The following is a 24,516-nucleotide window of genomic DNA, read 5'->3' as shown; positions in this document are numbered from 1 at the left end:
CAATACACTTTGAGGTATCCTGAAACTCTGGGCTATTTTGTGAAGCTAATTGTTGGAAGAAGGCTCATTGTTCTTGTTATTATGATACTTGTTTTTTGAGTTTTTATATTGTAAACTGCCTTATGATCATTGGATTAACAGCAGTATAAAACTTTAATAAATGCTACTGCTACTACCACCATGTGAAATTGTTAGATGTTTTTCAACATGGAGCAACTCAAAAGGAGAGGTATAGGCTGGCCAGATTTTGGAGGAAAGGGATGAGTTGGAGATATGTCAAGGTGACTGCTTAAAGCTGTAATATGATACTCCTTACCTATGAGTAAGCCTCTTTGAACACAACGCGGGTGGTGTCTGAGTGTAGAATTGCACTGTAAATATAAACACAGGGGAAGACTAGAATATCGGATGAAAGGGCATTCACATGAGGGGCAGCTGGAGGGGGGCAAGGGAATTAGTTAGGTGTCCTTTGGACATTGGTAGCTGTAGAGGAAAAATGCTCAGGGAAGAGCCTAGAAAAACAATTGCAGAGCATCAAGTCAGTGGAAATGTCTGAACACACACAAACTTAAAATGAAGATGAGAACAGAGAAACCAGCAAAGACCAGTGAGAAGTATGTCGGGACAAAACCAGGGTGGGAGGAAAAGAGGGAAATGGACAAATCATTTTTAGTAGTGTCCTCAGTAACTGAGGGCTAAGCAGCTGAAAAATGCTCTCCTGCCAATGTTAGTGACAAAGCGAGAATCCGTTTGCATGGGGTTTAGGGGCAAGCTTGCTCCTCACCCATCTGTGCCCCCAGCCCCCAGGGCAGGTACCTCCCACTTTGTGAGATGTGGGTTTTCTGTAATTTGGGAGCTTGTGCATGACGGGGATCACTTTACATATCTGCGTGAAGCTAAATATAGCTGCCTTACGCAGGAGCAGAACAGCTGTGTGGTCATTGTAGCTTCTGGCTCTGATGCCCCAGAGCGAGGGCCAGAACTCGTTTAACTGGAAAGGCAGAGCTTGGAGAACACACTGTTGGTTCATGCAACAGGCGGGTTACTGGCCTACGTCAACGGTGTCTTTAAAGTTACTTGACATCTCTCTCTTTCTCCCCCTTTCTCGCTGTGTGTTCTCCCCCTTGCAGCCTCTTGCCATTACGAAAACCCAACGTTCCGGATTTCAGTGGCAGTTGTGATTTGCCACAGTGCTTGTGTGTGTGTGTGTGTGTGTGTGTGTGTATCATTTCTAGCTCAGTTCAGTATATTAGCTACGGGACAGGCACTTAATTAAACTTTGTGCTAGGCAAGAATACCCTTCGGCATGAGTCCAAATGCTACGCTTCGGTATGCAAGAGCTCAACAAAGTCGTCTTTATGCTTTCCAGAGTGCTGCCCGAGAGTGACTTTTTTCAGTGCCTGCCAGTTCTATCTTGTCTGGAGGCAAACGTTTGGGGAAATGTGCTAGATGCCCCTAAGTGGTAGAGGGGCTGGAGTAGCTTTCAATGTCATTGTGTTAAAGCCCAGGTGGCCATTTTTCCCCTCCTCTTGTAACTTGAAAAATCAATGTGCCGGATTCCCTCTATTTTATTATATTTTATTTTAAAGTTTGATTTATTTATTTCATTTCCGAATCACTTCTCACAAGGCACCCAAAAGCGATTTACAGTATAACATACCGTATTTCCCCGTGTATTAGACGAGGATTTTTGACTAAAAATTGTGTCAAAAAACTGGGGTCGTCCAATACAAGGGTAGTGGCATGGGGGGGGGTGCAACTTCCCCTGATGCTGCCGCAGTGGGAAACGATCTAGGGTGTGTTTCCTGCCCACAGCTGTGGGGGGGGGGGGAGAGAAGCTGCTAGCCAGCTGGCTGGCTTCCCCTGATGCTGCTGCGTGCGGGAAACACTCCCTAGATCATTTCCCCTGCGCAGCGGCATTGGGGGAAATTGCACTCCAGTCACCCGGCTGGCTGGCTTCCCCCGATGCCACTGCGCAGGGGAAACACTCCCTAGATCATTTCCCGCACGCAGCGTTGGGGGAAGTTGTGCTCCAGCCAACCGGCTGCCTGGCGGGAGGGCAACTTCCCCCTATGGCACTGCACGCGGGAAACGATCTAGCGAGTGTTTCCTGCCCACAGCTGCATGTGGGGAAAAGCTCAATGACTTTGGGCCATCTCCCCTTATTTTCTTAAAAGTGACCCCCCCAAAATGGGGGGGTTCTTATACATGGGGGTGTGTCTTATAGATGGGAAAGTACAGTACATAAAACAATTGCATATGTAAAATCAATTCAGTTTGAAGACAGATACCAACTGGGATAAAGGTTTTAGAAGGTTTGTTGAAAGTGGAACGTCTTTAGCAGGTGCCAAAACGCAATAGAGAAGGCATCTGTCTGATATGCAATGGGAGGATGATCCAAAGGGCCGGTGTTTCCAAGAGCATGCAGAATGGACCTCCTGATATGATGGTACCTGCAGGATGCCCTCTCCTGTAGAATGAAATGATCGCTTGAGCTGATCTTGGAGGTATCCTGGTCCCAAGCTCTGTAGGGTTTTGTACACCATATACCTAGCCTGGTATCTAATTGGCAGCTGGTGCAATTAAATAGCTGTTGTAGGGCGGTTTGCATTGTGGACTGTGTTGCTGGAGGAAGTTTTGGTGTTCCCCATGGCACCTTACAAAGTTTCTTATGTATAAGCAAACTGGGCAAGTTCTCTTCTCTCCAGGAACTCACACATGACAACAGCGGTCAATTCTTTTTGTGAGCATAGTTGCAGGACCACACTAATTTAGTAACGCACACAGTGGTTATTGCACAAATAATAGCTCTGTTCAGGTGTTTGCTGAACTGTCCTGTTTCCAGGGTCTCTGTCAGCGGTGTGCTTTGTGTGTTGAGAAGGAAGATCTGGTGGAGGAGTCTTTATGCTTTCAGCTGAATAATGGGCCTGTCCCTTAAGATCATTTGGCCAAATGCATGAAGATCATTCCTTCACACCTCCCACACACTGCCAATCGGAACAGGGCAATTGGGCTGGAGCTGGCCTGCGTGTGTGGCCACATTGAGACACTCTTCCCAACAGTGCTCCTTGTCTATGGCCTCCTATGCTTTTTTGCCTGCATTTGTGGATCTCTGGAAAGGCACAGTCTGTAATGGCTGTGATATTTTCATGTCAGAGCATCTCTAGAGACTGAGATGCCTTTACGGTGCAAGTGCTAAAGGAGTGTGATGATTTCCCATTCTGAGATGCTAGTAACTTCCAAATGTGATGTTCCTTGATGCATCCGCAGTAAATAGGTGCTAGTTAAAGTGGGAGAAAGGCCAAAGAGTATTCAGATACATTAGAAATGCTCTCCTCATTGATGGAATAATAAGTCAGTCTCCGACCAGTGCATTCTGTGCCTTGATTTTCCTCTTAAGCAAGTGATAATGTGCTTTACACCATGTCTGGCAAGAGCTGAAGGTTGTGGAGGTAAGATTTATGAGTTCAGGACACAAAAGTCTGAATATGCTTGCCTCTTAATCTGTAAACAGAACAACCTGCCCAAAGCCCATTTGAAATAAAGCCTCCATCTATCATGCTGTGTTCTGAATATACGTTCTCAAATTACATTTTAAGAAGTCTCAACAGAAATTGGCTGTATTCAGAGCAATGCTAGTAAGGTACAGATATAGGAAATACCTGCACCTCTCTGACTCCGGATATGGCTATACATTTCTTCCCTAGTATTATTAATGTGGAGGTCTTTTTAAAGCATCCGATCTAAATGCAACCTATTGGTTACTCAGACAATATTATTACATTTTCAGACTGTGTGTGTGTGTTTTGAATGGAGTCCATATTTCCCTTGTCACATATCATTTTTATTGCCAACCGTTTCCCACATGCCCGTTCATGATGCTTTTTTTAAAAGGGGGGGGGGTATATGTTGTAAGATAAAGCAATATTGAGTAAGGTGAAGCAGTATTGAGAAAGTTAGCTAAGATAAATGTGTATGAGGCTTAGTTATCTCAAACAGGTGAGGACATCAGCTTATATCTGGCCTGTGCCACTTCAGATGGATGGGGTGGGGCATGGGGGGGGGGGTCTTTTACAAATGGATGCACGGCACTTACTCTCTGTACCTAGAGAAAACATAGAATCATAGAATTGTAGAGTTGGAAGAGATTTTGAGGATCATCTAGTCCAACCGCATGCAATGAAGGAATCTCATACATTCCCTATACAGTCGTACCTTGAATCTTGGACGCCTTGGCTCCTGAACGAATTGGCTCCTCAACATTCAAAACCTGGAAGTTTGTTTTCCGGTTTACGAACGATGTTCGTCTGGTGTGGCTTCCGATTGGCTGCAGGATCTTCCTGCAGCCAATCAGAAGCCGCACTTTGGTTTCCAAATGTTTTGGAAGTCGAACGGACTTCTGGAACAGATTCCATTTGACTTCCAAGGTGCGACTGTACATGGAAAACTCATACATCAAGGTGAAGGTTTCTTTCATAGCCTTCCTGACATTCTAAGTATCTATGAATAATAATTGGTTTTTCTTTACAGCATTCCATCATGAGAGCTCCAGTTAGCAGTTTGAAAGGGTGCAAGCCGAGAACAATTGTACTTTATTGCCTATTTGTTTTTAAATCAAAGGATTTGTTCTCTCACAAACATCTTCTGAACCATCTTTAGGCAGCAGTTCACCTCAAGCCGAGGGACAAAGCTGCCCAGTCTTTCCTAGGGACTAGAATAAGGAAGAGATTAGTTGCAACCTGTGGATGCAGTGCAGGTGTGGGGGAACATTTGGTGCTCTAGAAGTTGCTGAACTGAAACTCCCATCATCCCTAACCATTTGGCCATGCTTGCTGGGGCTGATGGGAGTTGTAGTCCAGTGACAAAGGGAGAGCCAAAGCTTCTTCACAACTGGTGTAGAAGATCTGAAATGGTTTTTCCTCCAGTGTTGTGTTCAAAAGCCACCTTCTAGAAATCCTCTTTTCTAAATTAGTGGAGGAGGATTTAAAACTGGATCTTTAGCATCCGTATTTGACAACTCTGTGAGGCAGGGTAGGCTGAGAGCTAGGAATTGGTCCAATATCACCCAGTGGATCTCGACCAGCATCCTAACCATTGCACCGAACTACCTCTTTTTTGAGGCTGTAGATAGGTTTGTAACTTGCAGGACAGCAGTAATCCCCAAAACTGCTGAGAATCTTTCAGATAAGTTGGTGAAAGTGGCTGCTGGAGACTAACTGATGTAATGCTGTTGACATTCTTCTGAACTTTAACTGATGTATGTAATTGTGTGTTACTGGAAGAACTTGCAGTGACCTTTTGGTTAATACACATAAACTGTCTTTGACTTTGTCTCTCTTGAACCTGCTGCCTTTCTTTGATTCTCATTGGACGCTTGCAATTTCCAGTATTATGAAGTATTTTATAAAGTCTAGCCTTTAGTTCCTCTCCCCCTACCTCAACTGAAAATCCCCAGACACTGCCACCTTTCCTTGCAGGGGAGATCCTGCAACCTGTTGATCATTTTCTGGTGCCTTTGCCATAAACCTCTTCCAACTCTAAGGCTCCTGCTTCTTAGAGATTGGGCAAACCATGCATCCAAGACATTGGGTTGTGGCCAGCTAACTTTTACTCAGATCCATTAATTTTAATAGGTCTACTCTAGGTTGGTCTACTGGGTACTAAGAGCAAAGCATCCCAGAGTTCAATGGGAAGAGGGATGGATTGATTAAATCACTCAGGGAACTATTTCTCTGGGAGAGGAAATAGGGGTTTCCTAACAACTCTCAGCGCCCTTAACACTTCCCAGGATTCCTTGGGGGAAGCCCTGGCTGTTAAATTGGTATCATGGTGATTTAAATACTGCAGATGTTCCCCTAAGTATAAGGCAGCTTCCTGTGACTCTTGGTATGGCTCCATAGGACATATTTATTTATTCATTTATTTTATTTATGTACTGTGGTACCTTGGGTTAAGAACTTAATTCATTCTGGATGTCTGTTCTTAACCTGAAACTGTTCTTAACCTGAGGTACCACTTTAACTAATGGCGCCTCCCGCTGCTGCCGCACCATCTCCACAGTGATTTCTGTTCTCATCCTGAAGCAAAGTTCTTAACCCAAGGTACTATTTCTGGGTTAGCGGAGTCTGTAAATTGAAGCGTCTGTAACCTGAGGTACCACTGTACCACCCTTAATCCAAAGATCCCAGGCTGGTGTACAACATTCAGAACACAATAAACGGAGCATAATAAAAAAACACAATACACAGCATAATAATAAAATAATCATAATAACAGTCCCCTGCCCACATTTAATAGGCCGTAGATTATTTAATGGCCAAAGTCCTGGGTAAAGAGCAATGGCTTTGCCTGGTGCCTAAAGTAATATAATGATGGCGCTGGGTGAGCCCCTTCAGGGAGAGCATTCCACAGTCTGTGTCCGGGGCTCTGGTTCCTCCTCCCTTGGCCATAGATAAGCAGTACAAAGAGAAAGCAGTCTTTTACTAGTAACAGAACTGTTTAATGAACGCAGCAAAAGAACAAGCGACCCTTCTCAGAGTGCAGGTGCTCCCCACTTCCCTCTAGTCACTTCCGTCTTCTTGTCTCCTAGCCACCTGATCTCTCAACCATTGATCCTTTTGCCCAGTTATCTTATCTAATTTCCTAGCCTTGGGACTGAGAGGCTGTACATCTTTCAGTGATAGAGAGTCTGCTAGCTTACTCTCTTCCCATTCTTCTTGCTCTTCAGTTCTGCCCAACTGTTGTCTTGCAATCTGTGCCCCTCCACAAACCATCGTTCCAAATCAACACTACTCCACTGCTCCTGTGGAGTTTCAGGATCCTAGCCATGAGCAGGGGGAGGCTCCCTCACCAAAGTTGTACTCCTCAGCCTGGTGTCTGACAGTTGGGGAGCCACCACAGTAGAAGCCGGTTCTCATGCTGCCACCCTCCAAACCTCTTGGGGAGCGAGGACATGGAGAAGGGCCTCAGATGACAAGCGCAGGGTTTGAGTCAGTTTGTATGTCAGTCCTTAAGGTAATGAGGTCCTAAGCCATGTAAGGCTTTATAGGTCAGCACCAGCACTTTGAATTGGGCCCAGAAACTAATTGGCAGCCAGCTTGAATTGTATATGTATGGAGTCAATAAGTAAGGTAAAGGACCCCTGGACGGTTAAATCCAGTCAAAGGCGACTATGGGGTTGTGGTGCTCATCTCGCTTTCAGGCCGAGGGAGACGGTCTTTGTTCACAGACAGTTTTCCGGGTCATGTGGCCAGCATGACTAAACTGCTACTGGTGCACGGAGGACCACGATGAGTGCCAGAGCGCACGGAAATGCCATTTACCTTCCCACTGCAGCGGTACCTATTTATCTACTTGCACTGGCATGCTTTCTAACTGCTAGGTTGGCAGGAGCTGGGACAGAGCAACGGGAGCTCACCCCGTTGCGGGGATTTGAACCGCCTACCTTCCGATCAGCAAGTCCAAGAGGCTCAGTGGTTTAGACCACAGCGCCACCCACGTTACCACCAACAGTAAGAATGACTCTTACTTGATGAATGACTCTTGTTTAGGGCCCATCTACATCAGTATTGGCCACACTGACTGGCAGCAGCGCTCCAGGGTTCCAGATGACTCTTCTCCCCAGCCCTACCTGGAGATGTTGTGAGTTGAATCGTAGGCCTTTTGCAGGTGCTTCACCACTGAACTATATTCCTCCCCCTCCAAGGGGAGCAGTTTTATGCATTCACCTTTGCCTCCTAGCATTCTTGGACCCCCTGAAGTTCCCTTCCCTCTTTCCTATTTGTATACTCTTCAGAACAAGGGATAAGGCTGTCTTCAGATGCTGCTGCATTACAAATTATTCATCACGATTTTTGTTCTGCCTTTGTGGGGGGGGGGGGGTAGGAGGGGTGGCACTGTTAATGCTGTGCTCTCAGCCTTGAGCCCGTCTGAATAATTCAAAGGTGTTAAGAAGTGGGAGAAGAGGCAGGTGCCACTGTCTGTGTTTTTCCTTCCTTTTTATTGTAGGCACTTCCTTTTTTTTTTTGTTACCTAGGAAACCAGCGTCGGCTGGCATGTTGATGATCAGGTGGAATCCAAAGTAGTTCCAGCTGTCAAAGGTATATTCCACTTCTGTGAAATTATCTCTGCTGATCAATTGAATAGCCCAGGCTTTTATCGCCTTTGCTAAGTTATGGACACCTTCCCTCTAGCTCCACTCCTCCTTTCTAAGTTTTGGCCTGAATCTGCAGTCCAAATGCATGTATATAATTATCTCTTTGAAATAGGGTCCAATGTTAACGGGTCCAGCAGTGTGTCTTAATCGGAGTTCTAAGACAGGAAGAAAAGCATTGATGGCCCTCTAAAGGTGTTATGCAGACATGATAATCCCAATTCACATGAACAAGAAATTTAGAAATGCTGGGGTGTAGGAAGTCATATTCGCTGACTCCCTTGGCTCATTCTTACAATCAGAGTTCCTCTCCGACTGCCTCCATCAAGAAGGGATGGGGATGACTTTCACTGTCATCTTGTCTACATCGGAGTCTTGGGATCATCTAGAACAGGCACCCCCAAACTCGGCCCTCCAGATATTTTGCAACTACAACTCCCATCATCCTTAGCTAACAGGACCAGTGGTCAGGGATGATGGGAATTGTAGTCCCAAAACATCTGGAGGGCCAAGTTTGGGGATGCCTGATCTAGAATATTCTTGGTCAGTCTTTTCCATTGGGCTCCTGAAAGATTGTCTTTTATCTCTTTTAGTATTATAAATGATGTGGTGCCAATGACAGAACTGTTTGAGGCGTCCTGGCATTATGCACATCTCTTAACTCGGTGGTGTTCGCATGGTTAATACAGCCATTCTGTCTTATGCCCCACCGTGTTTGTTAAGCTATCGTCTGTTGCCTAGCTGACTTTCCCTTTGATTCTCTTAGCCTTCTAGTGAGCCCCTGCATCACACACAGGTCTGTTTTTTGTTTTTATGGAATTCTGAAATCCATCAAAATAACACAGTGTTACCACTGTGTGAAAGGGATGTTTCAAAGAGATCCTGAACTTAGCAGAGATTGTTGACCTTACCACACCCCTTTGATTTAGTTGCTGAGTCAGTCCTCCAACTGTGTAAAAAAACGAGAGTTGAAACAGGTTAATAAGTTGTTATCCCAGATACCCCCTCAAATCATGTTCCTGGAAATGCACATTGATGTTTGCAAGGAAGGTGTGTGCGTGCAAATAATTCAGGGAGAACTTAATTAATAGTTGCATTATGAAGTGAGGGGCAATAAGAGAAGTGTCGGCTTTAACCCAAAAGAGAGAGTTTACTTTGGCTCAGCAGCTGCCCATCTGAGGATGTTCAGTAGTCACGACTTCTTTTGCCATTTACTTCCACGTCTTCCCCCTGGCACCTGGGTGGTGGACATTAGATACTACCAATTTTAGGTGATGATGGGTGGCTTGTCTGTTGCTACAGCCCGAGCCTTTAAAGTTAAGCTAGGTTCATTCCTCCCTGCAAATTCTCACCTGCAATAACATTCCTGCTGGCCAGCATAGGGTCCACGGAGACTCTGCTGGCTGCTTAGGTCTCCACATGTTTAACTGAGTGGAAGTAAACAAGCCGTCCTTTTGATGCTCCCCATGGAAGAGATTCCACCAACCTCCGTTCTTTGCAGAGTTAAATGGAAAACAGAGAACACTCTTGTTTTTTCCCCTGCTGTGAATTCATCCAGCTCTTTCTAGGAAGGAAAGGCTGCCCTCTCACGCAGTTGCTCATTTATACCGTAGCCCGGACAATGTTGTCTTTTGAGAATCGTTGTCTTGAAACAGAGGTTGAGTTGTCACTACCCTACCTTTTACAAGAATGGTTGGGATTCAGTTTCCCATACAGAGATTTATGGCAGGGCAGTGAATGGGCCTCTTTCTCTTCAAATGACAGGGAAATAATTTGTCACAAGTGGGTTTACAAGCATTATTCCCTTTGAGGGGGTTCTTTTTGTTGATTCTTCCCATAAACCCTGAAAAGTTTTTTATTATTATTATAAAGCTAGTTGGTAACATTTGCATTAATTTTATAGCAATTACAGGCATGTTGTTTTTAGTTTCCTTGCATAGGCTGTAGCTTGGGGTGTATATGGCATTTGCAGGTTTCCCTATAAAGCTACCCCCCCAAGAGTAATCCTGCACAGCAGCTGTGACCCAGCAGTTCCAGACCCCTCCAGATCTCCTGTCTTGGATTGCCAAAGAAGTCCGAATTCGTGTCTTACAAAAGCAGGTTTACTGGCTTCTTTTGATCTCTTCTGAGGAGGGGAGTGTAGCTGTTGATGGTTTTTATTCAGTTTGATAAAACTATATTGGAACGAGACGTGCTCAGATACACGCAGCATAATTCCTGTGCTCAGCGGAGATTATTTAGCGTACGTAGGTGGGTTCAGCATTCAAAAAGGATCTTGTGGACCTGGAAAAGTGATTCAAAGGATCAGGCAATTGGAGCATCTTCCCTCTGAGAAAAGATTAAAGTGTTCGACATTTCTTAGTTCATTTCAGGTCATGGCGGTGGGTGGAGATGAAGACACACAATAGGGGAGGGATGGGGGAGCCCCATTTCCCATCAATCCCAGTAGTCAGGCAGTCAAGTTGGAATCCAGCAGTGTCCAGAGGGAGACGGACACTCTTTCCTGCAAGTGGGACTTCTAAAATATGTGTGATACTGAGAAAGTGGGTAGAGACGATCTGTCCCTTTCCTACGAAATAAGAACTTGGCAAAACTGACTCCACCCAATCTAAACCTACTCTGTGTTGAATGGCCTATGACAGGGGTCGGCAACCCACGGCTCCGGAGCCGCATGTGGCTCTTTTACACCTTTGCCGCGGCTCCGGGGCGGATACTAGCGAGGGGAGGAGGGACATTGTGCGCCCCGACACTCCCCACTGTGGCGGGCGCTGTACTGGCTGTGACGTCGCGTGGGGGCGGTGCGTGCGTTAGTCACGCACCGTCCCGACGTCACCTTCCCGCCCGCCTGCTACATTGTAAGGGGCATGTATGCTGGTCACTGCATTGAAAGGGGGCATGTACGCTGGTCACGGTTTTGAAGGGGAGTGAAGAACACACACACACAAAAAGGTAACTTGTTAATTTAACGTTTATTTCTATGAGGAGGAGTAATTCTGAGGGGTCAAAGAAATAATAAAAAAGTGACAAAAAAAGTTATTTTTATAATGACGAGTTTTGCGGCTCCCAGTTTTTTTTTCCTTCGGAAACGGGTCCAAGTGGCTCTTTTTTGTCTTAAAGGTTGCAGACCCCTGGTCTATTTAAATGTGAAGGTTCATTATTGTTCCACAAGTTGTGTATGTCTTTAAGGGCCAGAGTAAATAACGAGACCCAGTTTTACAGCTGTGAAACAGCATAGCAGGTGCTGCTAAGTCGTGTTAATTAAGCTGTGTCAGCAATTGGGTATAGTATATAAAGAGCAGCACCTAGCTCTCTCAGTACCCCGGGGGTTGGTTTGGTGGATGGGTCATGCTTATTGATATGTTTAGTGTAAAAGGAGTTTTTGTTTTTGTTATTAAAACCTTGTTAAAGATATTTTTTAGTTCCTTGTAATGCGTGGTCTCCCCAGCAAGCTTTCTGCAGCGCAAGTAAACTGCAAATACCCAACACTCTAACCCTGGCCCACAACCTCATGCATTCCCCCTCCCAGGCCCACTAAGGGTCATTTCCCCCTTTTCCCTCCCTCTACCTATTTCTTGCCCAGGCCCCTGGTTGGCAATATTGCCATTCCCCAGGCCAAAAACATAAGAAAAGCCCCGGTGGATCAGGCCAGTAGCCTTTTTGGTTCAGTACCCTGTTCTCACAGTGGCCAACCAGATGCCAGTGGGAAACCAGTAGGCAGGATTCAAGCACAAGAACACTTCCCTCCATGCAGCCCCTGCCATAGTTTCCAGCAACTGGTGATACCCAACAACCGACACAGCTGTCATGCCTAGCAGCCATTGGTAGCCCCAACAGAACATGCTCATTCCTCATCTGGGACGATAACCCCAAACCATTTTATTGAATACTGCAACTTCTCACACCGCAGAAAGTAGGGTCGGAAGTAGTGAGAATGCTCATATTTGTGGGTGCACAGGAGCTAAGTAGGATTTGCAAGGTAATTGGTTTCAACTTGTTAAACCATTTGCATCTGGAGTACGCTAAGTGAGATTTGTTCAAACGAGAACGCTTTGCTCTTCTAGCTAACAAGAAGCACCTGAATTCTGTGCTGTAAACACATGCAGTCGTGTCGCGCTGGCCTGATCCTTTTGTGAAGGCGGCTAAATTGAAATAGATCTCCCAGCGCCAAGCGAGGCGTATTAATTGCACAGCCTTATTCTATTATCTTTGGCCTAATTTTCCGGAAAATGAAGGCTGTGCGCTGTGGCAAATCATTAGGACATTTGTAACAATCAAGAGTAGCCTTTGCTGTTATGTGAGAGGCATTTAGAGCTGTGTCAACTGACCTTTTCTTTTGCCCACAATCTGTGCAGCTCTTTTTGGAAAGCCTCTGGTTTGAATGGAAAATGCGCAGCTTGGAAAATTCCACTAATTTCTACCTGCAGGTGGTGTCTAGAACAGGAGACCCCAGGCTGCCAGCCTATAGACCTTGCATTGCAGTTTATAGCCGGCCATACCCAAATTCCTACTGTGGACAAGTTGTTGTTGGAGATGCTAGTGGCAAAAAAGGGCAGGGATATGTGGAATCTGACAACAATTCCAAACTGCTAGCTTTGGTTGCAGGGAGGCAACATCTGCCCTGTGGTGAATAAGCAGATGAGCATGAGGTTTGTCTGTGTTGATGCATTTGCGATTTGCTGGCCTCTGTTACAGACTTGCCTGAGCCCATTCCCAAGAGAATTCCTTAACACTGTAACTGTGACATCTGAACAGTGACTATTGTGTTTGCCTGTGTGCATTTCCCACAAACAGACAATGACTCTGCCTGCAGGTGCTTTTAATCAGTTGTGTTATAGTTAGTCTTAAGGGAGGAGTCATTAAACTGCACAGATCACAAGACTTTTTTTCTCTCGCTTTCAGTGTTAAACCTTTTAACTTCATGCCCGAAGGTGAGTGGGCAGCAAGTTGGAGCTGAGAAGAAAACGTCCTCTGCTTTGCAATGCATCAGTTTCCTGGGCTAACCATGCTGTCTAGACGCACTGATTCTTTTTTTTTTTCTCTGTCTTGGGTCACTCTTGCTATCTGCAAGCTTTATTCAAGTGGTCCGCAGCATGCCTCTGGATTCTTGGTTGAGGATGGGAAATGGCACAACCATCACATTAAATGTTCATAGCGATTTTTAACTGTATTTTTAATTCTTTTTATTTATTACATTGTATTCACTGCATTCTGTGGAATTCAAATTGCAATACAGTAAAATGCAAATGAAGCAATAAAGTGTTATTGGAAATCATACAGCATCTAGCACAGCACAGTACAGTTGCTACAATGGACAGAAAAATCATCAAGTGGCCCACTGAGGTGCTCAGGAATTTTCAGGTGGTCCATGGAGGGGAAATGTTGGGAGCCACTGATCTAAACTTTCTACAAAATGGCTACTAGTCTCTTGGTTCAGAGGCCATGTGCCACAGAATGTCAGCTGCCAGGTCGCAACAATGGCCAGAAGGGCTGTTAGCTTAATTTCCCCCAGAAATATCTGGGTGGCCATTGTAGGGGGAGGCAGAATTGACTTTTGGTGTGACAAAGCCAGGGCTGCTCCTAACTTCTTGTTTTGAGGAAGCGGGTGAGGACGGGCAGAGAGAGAAAAAAGGCACACCGGTTAATGGGTTCTTGTCTTGTCGTGTGTGTCGTTTCAGGTGCTCTCACAGTTGGCCTTGTGCGACAGTGTCAAACCATTCATGGACGTGACAGGACCTGTATTCCTCCACGGTTGCCTCCTGAGTGGGTCACCACCTTGTTTTTCATCATCATGGGAATCATTTCACTGACTGTCACATGTGGCTTGCTAGTGGCTTCCCACTGGCGAAGAGAAGCAACTAAATACGCACGCTGGATAGCATTCACTGGAAGTAAGTCTGCCTTCTGGGCTCCGGAGTAGTTCTGGCAGCAGGCCAAACCTCTGGGAGTCACCTTGGCTTTTGGGAAGTCAGCAGAGGGGAGCACCTGTGTCTGAGATGCTTCCGAACACCTTCCTCGTAACCTGAAACCCCATGTGGACCCTCCTTTCCCTGGCAGGAAGCTGAAAACTCTTCCCTGTTTTCAAGAAACCTGCATGTACTGACTCCTTCTCCAGAATCTGCCATTGGTTTCTGTGACCCGAAAGAAGGAAGGGTTTATTAGATTTTATATTCCCCCCCAGGGAGGTCTAGGTAGGACACTTTCTGAGTTTGGGGGGTGAGGGGTAAGGCTCTTTTCTCTCACACACAACTAGATTGCAGGTTCCTAGTTTCGTCCCTACTGCTAAGCCTAATTTGGGTTCCCCTGTCAAAGGTCAGCACACTAACAGTGGAGGGCATGGCTGGTTGAGTGGAACAAAGTGAAAAGGAACATTCCACCGGGCAATAGTTCAGAATTTGTCCACTCCCTTTTCAGAGCCACCTGAGCCCATGATCAACCACAACATCTTGTGGCAATGAATTTAATACATTAATTACTCCTCCCACACAGCCAGCCTTTAAGTACAGCTTTGTGCAGCCCATGAAGGTATACAAGGGAAGTCTGCAAGCCCCTGCTGTCCAGATTAAAAGGTCTCAAGGCAGGGATGGCGCTGTTTCCCTCATCAAACTCCTTCGTATCCATAGCAGAAGCAGATTTCCCCTGCTCTGGTGCAGCTCCTTCTTCAAGCCCTGTAAACCAAATATTGGCTACTTCACGGAATGCTGCTGAACATGAAACTCACTGTGCCACACAGGATCCAAAAAGACTTGCAGTCCATGTTTGCAATATTCACTTAGTTTTGCCTACAAGTCAGGCTCATCTGGCAACTTTTTTTTTTAAAGAGGCGCCTGTTAAGTATGAATGAAGATCAATAGCAATTGCTGCTGAGTTACACAGTACTTGCACTGGTGGCTGGTGACTGTTGGCACTGGTGGGGCATAAGGCAGGGAGGCCAGTGGTGGGTGGAGTCAGTGCCAGTGATAAGCAGAGCCAATTACTTCTGGTTTTGCCCCTGTCCTTCTCCCTGCTGAGTTCTACAAGGAGCAATGCTGAAACTGAAGAGGAGGAAGTTTACAGCCTGTGCCACCGCTTGAACTGGTTGCTTAGCAGTTCTTGTTTTATCTGTAAGCCACTTGAGTCCCATCAAGGAAAAAGGTGGGGGTATCATTACTAATTATTATTATGATAGGCTGTTTGAGGGCACATGAAGGTGGTTGGGCATTTGTCCTTATGGACCAGCCTCCACTGAGCATATGCAAGCTGTCTTTGATCAAACCCATTTCTCACTCCACAAGTTAGAACTTACCGCATATTCACAAGCCATCAGTCACTGTGGGCAGTGCAGGTTGGGAAATTTAAGCTGGATTGATCTTCTTTCACAAATATTTGCCCACCCAGGAAGATCAGAAATCCTGCTTTCCATGAAGCACCCTTCTCCAAACCATTGTGCATGTTTGGGAGTGGGTAATTGGAAGCTTATCTCTTTATACAGACTAATTATAATTATAGTTTCAAAAAATGGAGTAGGTGCACCTGCATGTTTTAATAGGATTGCTTTATTCCCTGCTTTTTGTTCTAGTCAACAACAGTTTCACCTATACCAGAAACCAATTTTCTGCAAGTGTCTGAGCCTAATCTACTGCAGGATTTTGAATATCCCCAAATAAAAATAATACATTATCTAAAAGACAGACTCAGAATTCCCTGGGCAGCTGCATACAGTATCACTGAGAGCTAGCGTAAATAGAAAAATGGATAAAAGGGGGAATGAGGCATTGCGGAGTTTTGGGGGTTCATATTCACCCTTTTTTCTTAAATAATATACTTCTGCAAACCTGAGTTTGCTGAGACCAAAGGAACATCAGAAATGGAGTAGAAATGTTGGAGGAGAGGGCAGTACTGTCAGTGGTGCAGAGCTCAGGTGCAGAGTCGGCCTTTCTCTGAATTCTATTTGCTGAGAGAGGGGCTCCTTTTGCCCTATTGCCCCATGGTTGGCTTGCCAGAAACATCTTGACTTCTGGGAGGCACTCTGGTTCAATGGTAGAGCCATCCAACTCTGATTCTCTACTTTGCACGCAGAAGGTCCCGTACTCAGTCTTTGGTATCCCCCAGATAAAAGGTTCAGGTATCAAGTGATGAGGAAGAACCTCTACCTGAGACCCTGGTGAGCTATTGCCAATTGGAATGGACAGTTGTACCAAGCCAGATGGGTAGGTGGTCTGACCAGGTGCATGTCCACTTCTGATAAGCATGGGCGTAATGCTCCTTTTGTGCTCTAAAGTGGGAGGGGAGTGATGCAGCTGTATTCGGAGGAAGAGCCTGGCCAAGGTTGAAGGTTATCTACACTGGGTCAGCAAGCCTAGAATTTTATCCTGTGTGATCCCTTGGGAACATGAAATTCCCAAGGGCAGGTGTCCCCTCCTTGCCTCACATCTGGGACCCACACAGGCAGTGGGATAGGGTAGTAGAATAGGCTGAAGGCTTGTTTATTCCAGAGTGTGCTGTGCCTCTGACCCGAGCCAAATCAAGCAGAAGCCAAGTGGGCTGTTTTCCAAACCTCCTGGTCAGCGCACACGCCTATCCTGTTCTCCTAGCAGTGTTCATTTGGGTGCCGAATTAACAGAAAGCTTTAAGCTCCCTCTAGTGGTTTTTCAGCTGGAGTCCTGATAAACTGAATTAAGATTGGATCGGTAGACTGTCTGTTTCAGGTAGGTGTCCCATGGCTACTATAGCGTTCTTTCTTTGACATTAGAAGCCATCGGTCTCCTAGCTAGTGCCTAGGGTGTGACCACAAAATATTCGTTCCAGTTAACATACTGCCCCCCTTGAGGTACGGCATATGTGTGTTTTGCGTGGAATGTGTACCGTGCTGTCTTCAACTTACTTACACATTTTTACACATCAATACCCCATCATTTATTGAACATTTCCAAGATGGCTTACAGTTAAATCAGGAATCCATGAAAATTCTTTAAAAAGCCCCTGTTGATAAAACGGTAGGACAGAACATCACACTAAGAGTCCAGCCATCTAAAATGGAGAGCAACTGAAGGTATCATGATTTACTATTTGTTTATTGAGCCTGGTTTAACAAGAAAATCTTCAGCTGGCATCTAAAACTCAGGACGGCGTTGGGTAAGTGGCCTTAAGGAGGGTATTTATTGCTGAAGCATACTGTTACAATGGCCTTCTTGCCTGATCTCTAATGACGGTGGTGGGAATGATCGGGTAGTACAGAGGTTGCCAACATAGCACTGATGGGCATACAGGCACCAACAGAGGCTTTTCATGAGGCATTCTGTAACTGAGGTGCCACCACTGAGAAGGCTCTCTACTTGGTAGCCATTTGCCACATGGCAGCTGGTGAGGCACCCAAGGAAGACCCTCTGCCAGAGAATTGTAGGGTTGGAAGAGACCTGTGAGGTTTTCTAGTTTAATCCTTTACTGATGCAGGAAATTTGAGGTTCTTAAGTTACGGAAAGTTACAAGTAGTCCTGGTCGGAGTGCCTTGCAACTTGGGAGATACCCAGAGAACAAAGAGCAACATCTATGTAAGGATCTGTTGGTTTGAATGCCACTTTCCTCTAAATCCCAATCCTCTTTCTTGTCCTTTTGAGATGTAGTGGGATGAAACTTCCAAGGCCTGCAATCCGTGGTTGTTGTTTAATGCTATGAGCTATCAACATGACTTTCCCTCTCTCACACACCCCAAGGACTAATCCCTGTTTTGTTTTTATTTTCTTCCAGTGATCCTATTCTGCATGGCGGCCCTAATATTCCCCATAGGATTTTATATCAACGAAGTGGGCGGCCAACCTTATAAACTGCCAAACAACACAGTAGTTGGGTCGTCGTACGTACTGTTTGTTTTATCCATTTTCTTTACAATAGTGGGACTTCTATTTGCTGGCAAAGTCTGTTTACCTGGCTGACAAAGGTCTAGATACTGCTTCACTCGGTCATGAAGGAGAGTAGGACGCCTGTCGCTATCTCGGAAGGATGCCTGCGTTGGGCTGCTGCAGTCTTACCGGAACGAGGAGGTCTCTGATGCGTTCTCACTATGCACTTTGGATTTATTTTTGTTTTTGAACGGAGAGCCTTTCCCACAACCAAATACAGACAGACAGCCTTGACTCATCTCCTGAGCGTCTGGATGCGGTCAGGTGTGCACTGTGATAGAAACTAGTGTAGTGGAATAATTCTTTTCTACACTGAGCAGCGTTATTGCCCCACCCCCACCCCCCACCCCCACATCACTGTACTGGACCCATTTTAGATAACTTGACAATTTTGAAAAATCTCAAAAGTATTTATGAACTTTGGTCGACCAGAGGTTTGCCAAGGGAGTTGGAAGTGGGGCTGGCCTCACTCTCTTTAGGAGATAAGCATCTTCCTTCTGTGATAGGCAAGAAGCATTTGCCGCCAAAAAAAACCAACCAACCAACAGCTCAACATTACACTAACTGCATCCTGAAGCCAATTGATCAAAAGATGTTCTCGGAAATCTGTTACGACAAAAACGTCTGCCTGCCATCTCTTTCGCCAACCCCAGTGAGCTCTAGAAACACCGTGGAACGTCAGGGTGGCTAGGAATTCTTCATTATATTTATATAAATATATATATATATATATATTGCTGATGCAGTATACAGAATATGTATATATATGTTTGTGTGTATATATGTGTGTGTGTATATATATACACACATATATATATACACGCAGACACATGTTTCTGGAAGAGAGCTCTTGAGCGCTTTGCTAGCAAAACACTGTGGTGTGTAAAACTAGAACTCAATAGTAGAGGGGGGAAAGTGAAATAGAAAAAAACAACACAAAGCCATTTCTCTGAAGGCTGCATAGCTGGGAAAGTCTTCAGTTTACCTCATTCTTTGTAGCAGCCCTTGGTTTTAACAGATGTTTTGTTATAGGTACAAACAACTCCATACCTTTCTAGGTGCAATTCTAAGTTAAGCTAAGAGGGTTTTGTTCTTTATATGGTAATTTATTTGTATATTGGGGATAGAAGGCAAGTTTGTGTCATACTTTGCAAAGGTCCGATCCCAATATTGGGAAGTTACACTACTTAAATTATGGGCAACTGAAGTGGGTTGATTTCTCTCCATCTCTCTGTTTCTCTCCTCCCCTCCACAACCCTCTTTCCACCTTGCCAGCTCTTTCTGGCTTCACTTATTAATATGAATTTCTCCACAGAAAATCTACCGTGAGATATCATCTCAAGTTGGCTACATAACATGAACTGGGTGGTTGGGCAGTAAAAGCTACAAAGAGGGACATACTCTTCTTTCACGTGCGAGTATTAAGTTAAATCCACTGGTACAAAAAAGAGAGCCATATGGTCACTTGACGTCCCCGTGCTTTGCCTTGTTCTGACACTTAACGTAGGGCTTGCCCACATCCAAGGGGCCTTTGCAGTTTGTAGCATCGTCTCCCCTCTCATCCTGGTCCCTTAAGAGAGTCTGTCATTGCCAACCTCCTTCAGTAATGGAGGCAGCTCCTGTTTTCTCTGCTCTCCGGCCAAGAGAGCACTTATGGGCCCACCAGAAGTGAAGAACAACCTGCAATAGCCAAAACGGAAGATCTGAGCAACAGTCTTTTGCCAGAGTGTTTCTGAGCAGCAGCACCTGCCTGCCATTCTGGGCACAGGCAACCCCCATTAAAGCTCCTTAATTCATGTCATCAGGCCCAGCAACAGTGGTCTGGTTTTTGTAGCTCCATTCATCAGCAGGCCCTTTGCCAGGATGTGGGCTTTGGCAGATGCCTGATGGTTTTGACCCTAGGCGCCAGCCCTGCTCACTTAAGTGATGGCAACTGAGCGGAGCTGGAACATTAACAACGAAACCCCACACTATTTTGGAAGAAGTTGATAATCTTTGAAATAGTGTTGAATGCTAGCTGCTGGTCCTTTAATGCAAGTTGCTTAGGGAGTCACTGCTCTTGTACTGTCAGCATAACACATGGTGTTGCTCTCTATTCACGGGTACAACTGATCACTGCAAAGATGTCATAGAATTGTAGCGTTGGAAGGGACCACAAGGAATCGTCGTAGCAGTGGGAAAATGTAAGGTTACCAGGCCGGCAGCATCTCATGCTACAATCAGGCACTGAGGGGAATTGCTTCCGGCTTCAAGAGAAAGATCCTGACCAATTTTCATTTGTGTATGCAAAATTTGCCGTGAAAACGAGGGTTCTCTGGTAGAAAAATCATGTGTGATTTTCAGAACAACCTTCCAATCATGCAAACTTTCCCATCACAGTATTGTTGCCAGACACTGACTTGGATGTATCAGATTCCTTTCTCTGTAGAGTTTATGGATGATTGTGATATATATATATTTTGCCTGGAGTATTTGTTTTTTAAAAAATTAACCTGTTCACTCAGCTGGCTGAGGGGTTCTTCACAAAAGAAATTGTGAGCGCTGTTGAATTCTGTCAGCTTTCCTAAAATGACACCCTATGTGGGCTTGCTGGTTTTGGATGTGAAAGTTCATTTAAAAATGCGCAATGTTGGAGAAAACTGGATTGCAACAGGCAATCCCATGCAGAGCTCTGAGGAGATCTTCATAGTTTAATGGGGTTAATTTGTTCGCATTTATGAATTGGTACTTAAAAGGGATGAGCAAGCTGATAAAAGGCCTGGCAGCTATAACCTGTTCTATTAAGGGTAAAAATGACACCTTCTCCAAAGGATTATTGTAAATAGTTCCATGGAATAATATGGAGGTGTGCATTTTCCTAGAAGTTTTATCCCTGGTTTGTTACCTGCCTGGGTTCTTTCTAGGGCTGCCAGTATTGTTACTGCCTCTTCTCCTGGGCAGCATGACATCCAGAAATACAGCTAATGATCTCTCTTCCTGCCATGGAAATGAAATATTAGAACCCTTCACCTGTTTAATTTCTACATATCAGACTGCTGTTGTAAGACACAGGAGCAGAGCTTTTTTTTAAAAAAAAACAAAAACTGCAAACTCTTGCCCTTTTACTACATTCTATGTCTTGCCATAGTTAACGACATAAATACCCTACAATTATCTGAATAACTGTATGGTCCTCTTTTCATACCTTGTTTGCTGCAGGTGCTATTTTGAGAACAGGAATTGGAGCATTTAACCTCGCACAATCTCTGCCTAAAAAGGCAGAGTGAGTTATGGCTGGGCCAAATCTCTTGCAGCCCTCCCTGCCCTTCCTCTATTCTTTCTTAGTGTGTACCTCCCCACCCCACCCCAAATTCATACCGCCATCACCCGTCTTCATTGGCACCATCTTTCAGATGTGGGATCTTGCACCCCTATCCAAAGCTCAGCCTGCCTTTCTATGTTAGGAAGCTGAATTAAACCCCATGTCCCCTATTTGGAAACATGTGCAAATGGCATTACTTTAGAGCTCTTGGTCGAGAAATAGGAAGACCATGGAAGCCGACTAAATGGACATTTATTATTATTATTATTATTATTTTGGAAGAACCAGGAATGCTCTCAAGGTCCCATCCTTAAACTATTAAATGGAAGGGTTTAATATAAGCTGGCCTTGACTTGAGTTTGAAACTGTCCTGAGAACATAGATTAGCAACCTAAGCGGATGGATTTGTGTTCTCTGCTAAACAGGAGGTCAAAGGGTATTGGGAGATGGGTCACATGTATTGAAAATGCATCATGGGAGCCTTAGTAGGGGCAGCGTCAAGACTAGGGCAGAGCGACGTCTGCTTTTCAGCATCACGATATATCACAAGCTAAACATCATGATATACTGATATATATGAAATATATGTCTGATATAAGGATGGAACTATTTAGAGGCAAATGGCATAATGTCCTGGCATCTAGGGGTCTAAAACTGATACGGTTTTTCTTAACATTAGCATACTGTTACAACTGTTATTTTATAGTAATCATGAGAACAGCGATGACCTGCTTCACAGTTTTTCCCACATTGTGATTTTTTTTTTACATAGCCAGACATCGTGATTCACGATATATCATCATGTTGAACATTATGAAACTGTTCCCGCAAGGCGGACTTCAAACTGATTTTGGACAGTGTATTGATACATCACCCAGCCCTAGTCAAGACCCCCACGCCTGCTTACATGGGGGGCATATTTGCCAGAACGACCTCACCCCATTGTCCCCTTCCTGTAGATCACCACATGGGGTGACATTTTCCTGACTTAACTAAAAACAGGTTGGGAAAGTTCAGAAGAAGAGCATCTGCCGATGACCTTCTGTGATCATGGAATGTGTCCAGTCTGTATATTGTGAGCGAGAGCCTGGCCTGTCTACAGGTATTTGTGAAAACCAATATAGCTGCAGAATGCATAAATAATTGGTGTGTTATGTTTGTTTAACTTTAATTTCAGTCATTTGGGGGCGGATAATCCTTCTAACTATAAAAAGGAATGGGAGGGACAGAGAGGATCAGCAGTTGCTTTTAATAAGATCACATGGAATGCAGTATTAATTTATAGCAGAAAGACCATATCTTGTAAACTGTATATAAAACACAGTTTTATGGTGCAATTGTTTGTCAACCTTCTGTCTGTTACTTTTGGGGGGGGCTCAGCATTGTTCCCCCCCCTTCCCCATACCTAAGAGCATCATGCTAAAAATCTGCAAAGAAATATTTGTCGCTTGTATTTGCACAAGGATTTTTTTTCTCTCTTTTTGGGGAAAACCTGTTACAGGCTTTTTAATAAATGCCTGTCCCTTAATTCAGTTCAGCGTGTGCAATTTTTTTGCCCAGCAAAATCTGCATTGGTGGGGTGAGCATTCACATAAAGCCTTTTGAAATTCTGTCAGCTTTACTTTTAAGAGCAAATTATTTGTATTAGTCCAGTCACACTTACTTTGCTGCTATTTCGTGAATGCCCCAAATTATTCACACGACTCCGAATGCTTTTAACATCCTGGTTCTGGTGAAATGAAGTTCATTCTACAGTCATTTTGACAGGCTTATGGTAAACTTGTTCGGTCTCTATTTCTATTGTGACCAATAAACTTCACAACAGCAACTCTTCCTCCCCACCCTGCTTTTTTGGAGTCTTTTGTGAGATTTCTCTGGAAAAAACAAAAACCAAACCTGAATTTGTGTCTGTTACAATATCATTTTTTTTACTATCCTGTTGCCATTTTAAAGCCTTCTTTTCAGGGTTGAGGGTGGGGAGACGGGAATCTTGAAGCTTAGGCCTTATTTTTCAAATTTACAGTCACTGGAGTCACGCCTGAGATAAAATTGTAGAGTTTAGGGATCTGTTTACAAGCATTTCTGTTTTAATGACTTCAGTGCACTGCTAAACCTCACTTTCACACCCCTCTTCTTTCTCCAGTGTGTTATTTCAGTTGCTGTTTTGACCTGCTGTTTAAAAAATATAAAGTTGTGTGAAGGATCCCATAGCAAAAAGATGAAGGAAATGGCATTTTCAGATAGGTTTTCCTGCCTTGGAGTTGCTAGTTCTGTTTCTGCTACTCCAAGAGATCATAAATGTTTGGGCTCAAGGTCTTCGTGGTGGTCTTCCCCCTTTCCACTGCAACCATATCCTTTTCCAACTGTTAAGGATTATTTTCTAATTGGTTAGGACATTTCTCTCCCCCGCCCCAATTTAATTTCCAAACAAATTGTTAATACAAACTGTATAAAATGAACATAATTTTCTTCACTTGTATTTTTGTTATTGAGCAAGTTTATCAAAATAAATTGTCTACTTAAAGAAATCTGGTTTGATTTTGATTTTATTTTTAGGGTGGTATATAACTGAAACCTTTGCTTGCGTATAATTTATTTACTCTGTGTGTGTGTGTGTGTGTGTGTGTGTGTGTGCGCGCGCGCGCACAACCTCCTAACAGAAAGTGTTCTGACAGCCTTAAAAAAAGTAAAATCAAGTTAAATACCAAATAAAGAGGCAAACAGGACATAAATATGACAAGAAAACAAAAACTCACCACAAAAGTTAAAACAGATTTAGAAACAGAACTGGGAAACTTTGAATTATTTGAAAGGCTGAGATGGTTAAAACTTTGCCTGCTGCTGAAGACACTGTCAGCATGTCATTGTCATAAACCTCATTTTATTTGCATGCCACCTTTCCATAGTTAAAACCAGTGCCTTTTTTCTCCTCTAAAAATGTTTAGGGATACTTTCATTTTCCTACTCATATTGAAATACTGCCCCTCAATGAGGCCAAACTTAGATTCACAAAATGCCCCCCCCGGGGGGGGGGGAAGCACTGGTTAAAACCATCCTTGAGGCGCCATACAACATGGGGAAAAAAATACACAATTAGAAGCACAACAAAAGTCATAAACTAAAGAAAACTCATTGGAAAAGTACACAACCACACTGAAGAATAAATCCACATAAAAAGGTCTAAAAAT

The 24,516-nt window shown here is 44.4% G+C and overlaps 1 protein-coding gene across 1 annotated transcript in view; it reads left to right on the top strand.

Annotated features, from left to right (window-relative positions):
• Positions 1-23,856, top strand: part of MOSMO (modulator of smoothened) — a 46,969-nt gene extending 23,113 nt beyond the window's left edge. Inside the window, exons 2-3 of the mRNA XM_081887895.1 lie at positions 13,828-14,040; positions 17,876-23,856. Of these exons, the coding sequence (XP_081744021.1) occupies positions 13,828-14,040; positions 17,876-18,060 (398 nt within the window). The 3' untranslated portion in view covers positions 18,061-23,856. The remainder of the gene's footprint in view (positions 1-13,827; positions 14,041-17,875) is intronic.
• The last annotated feature ends 660 nt before the right edge of the window (positions 23,857-24,516 follow it).

This window comes from Podarcis melisellensis, assembly GCF_964234715.1.
Source record: "Podarcis melisellensis genome assembly, chromosome: 14".
Classification (NCBI taxonomy): Eukaryota; Metazoa; Chordata; class Lepidosauria; order Squamata; family Lacertidae; genus Podarcis; species Podarcis melisellensis.
Note: the sequence above shows the minus strand (reverse complement) of the source record. Positions and strands in the feature narration are given on the sequence as shown.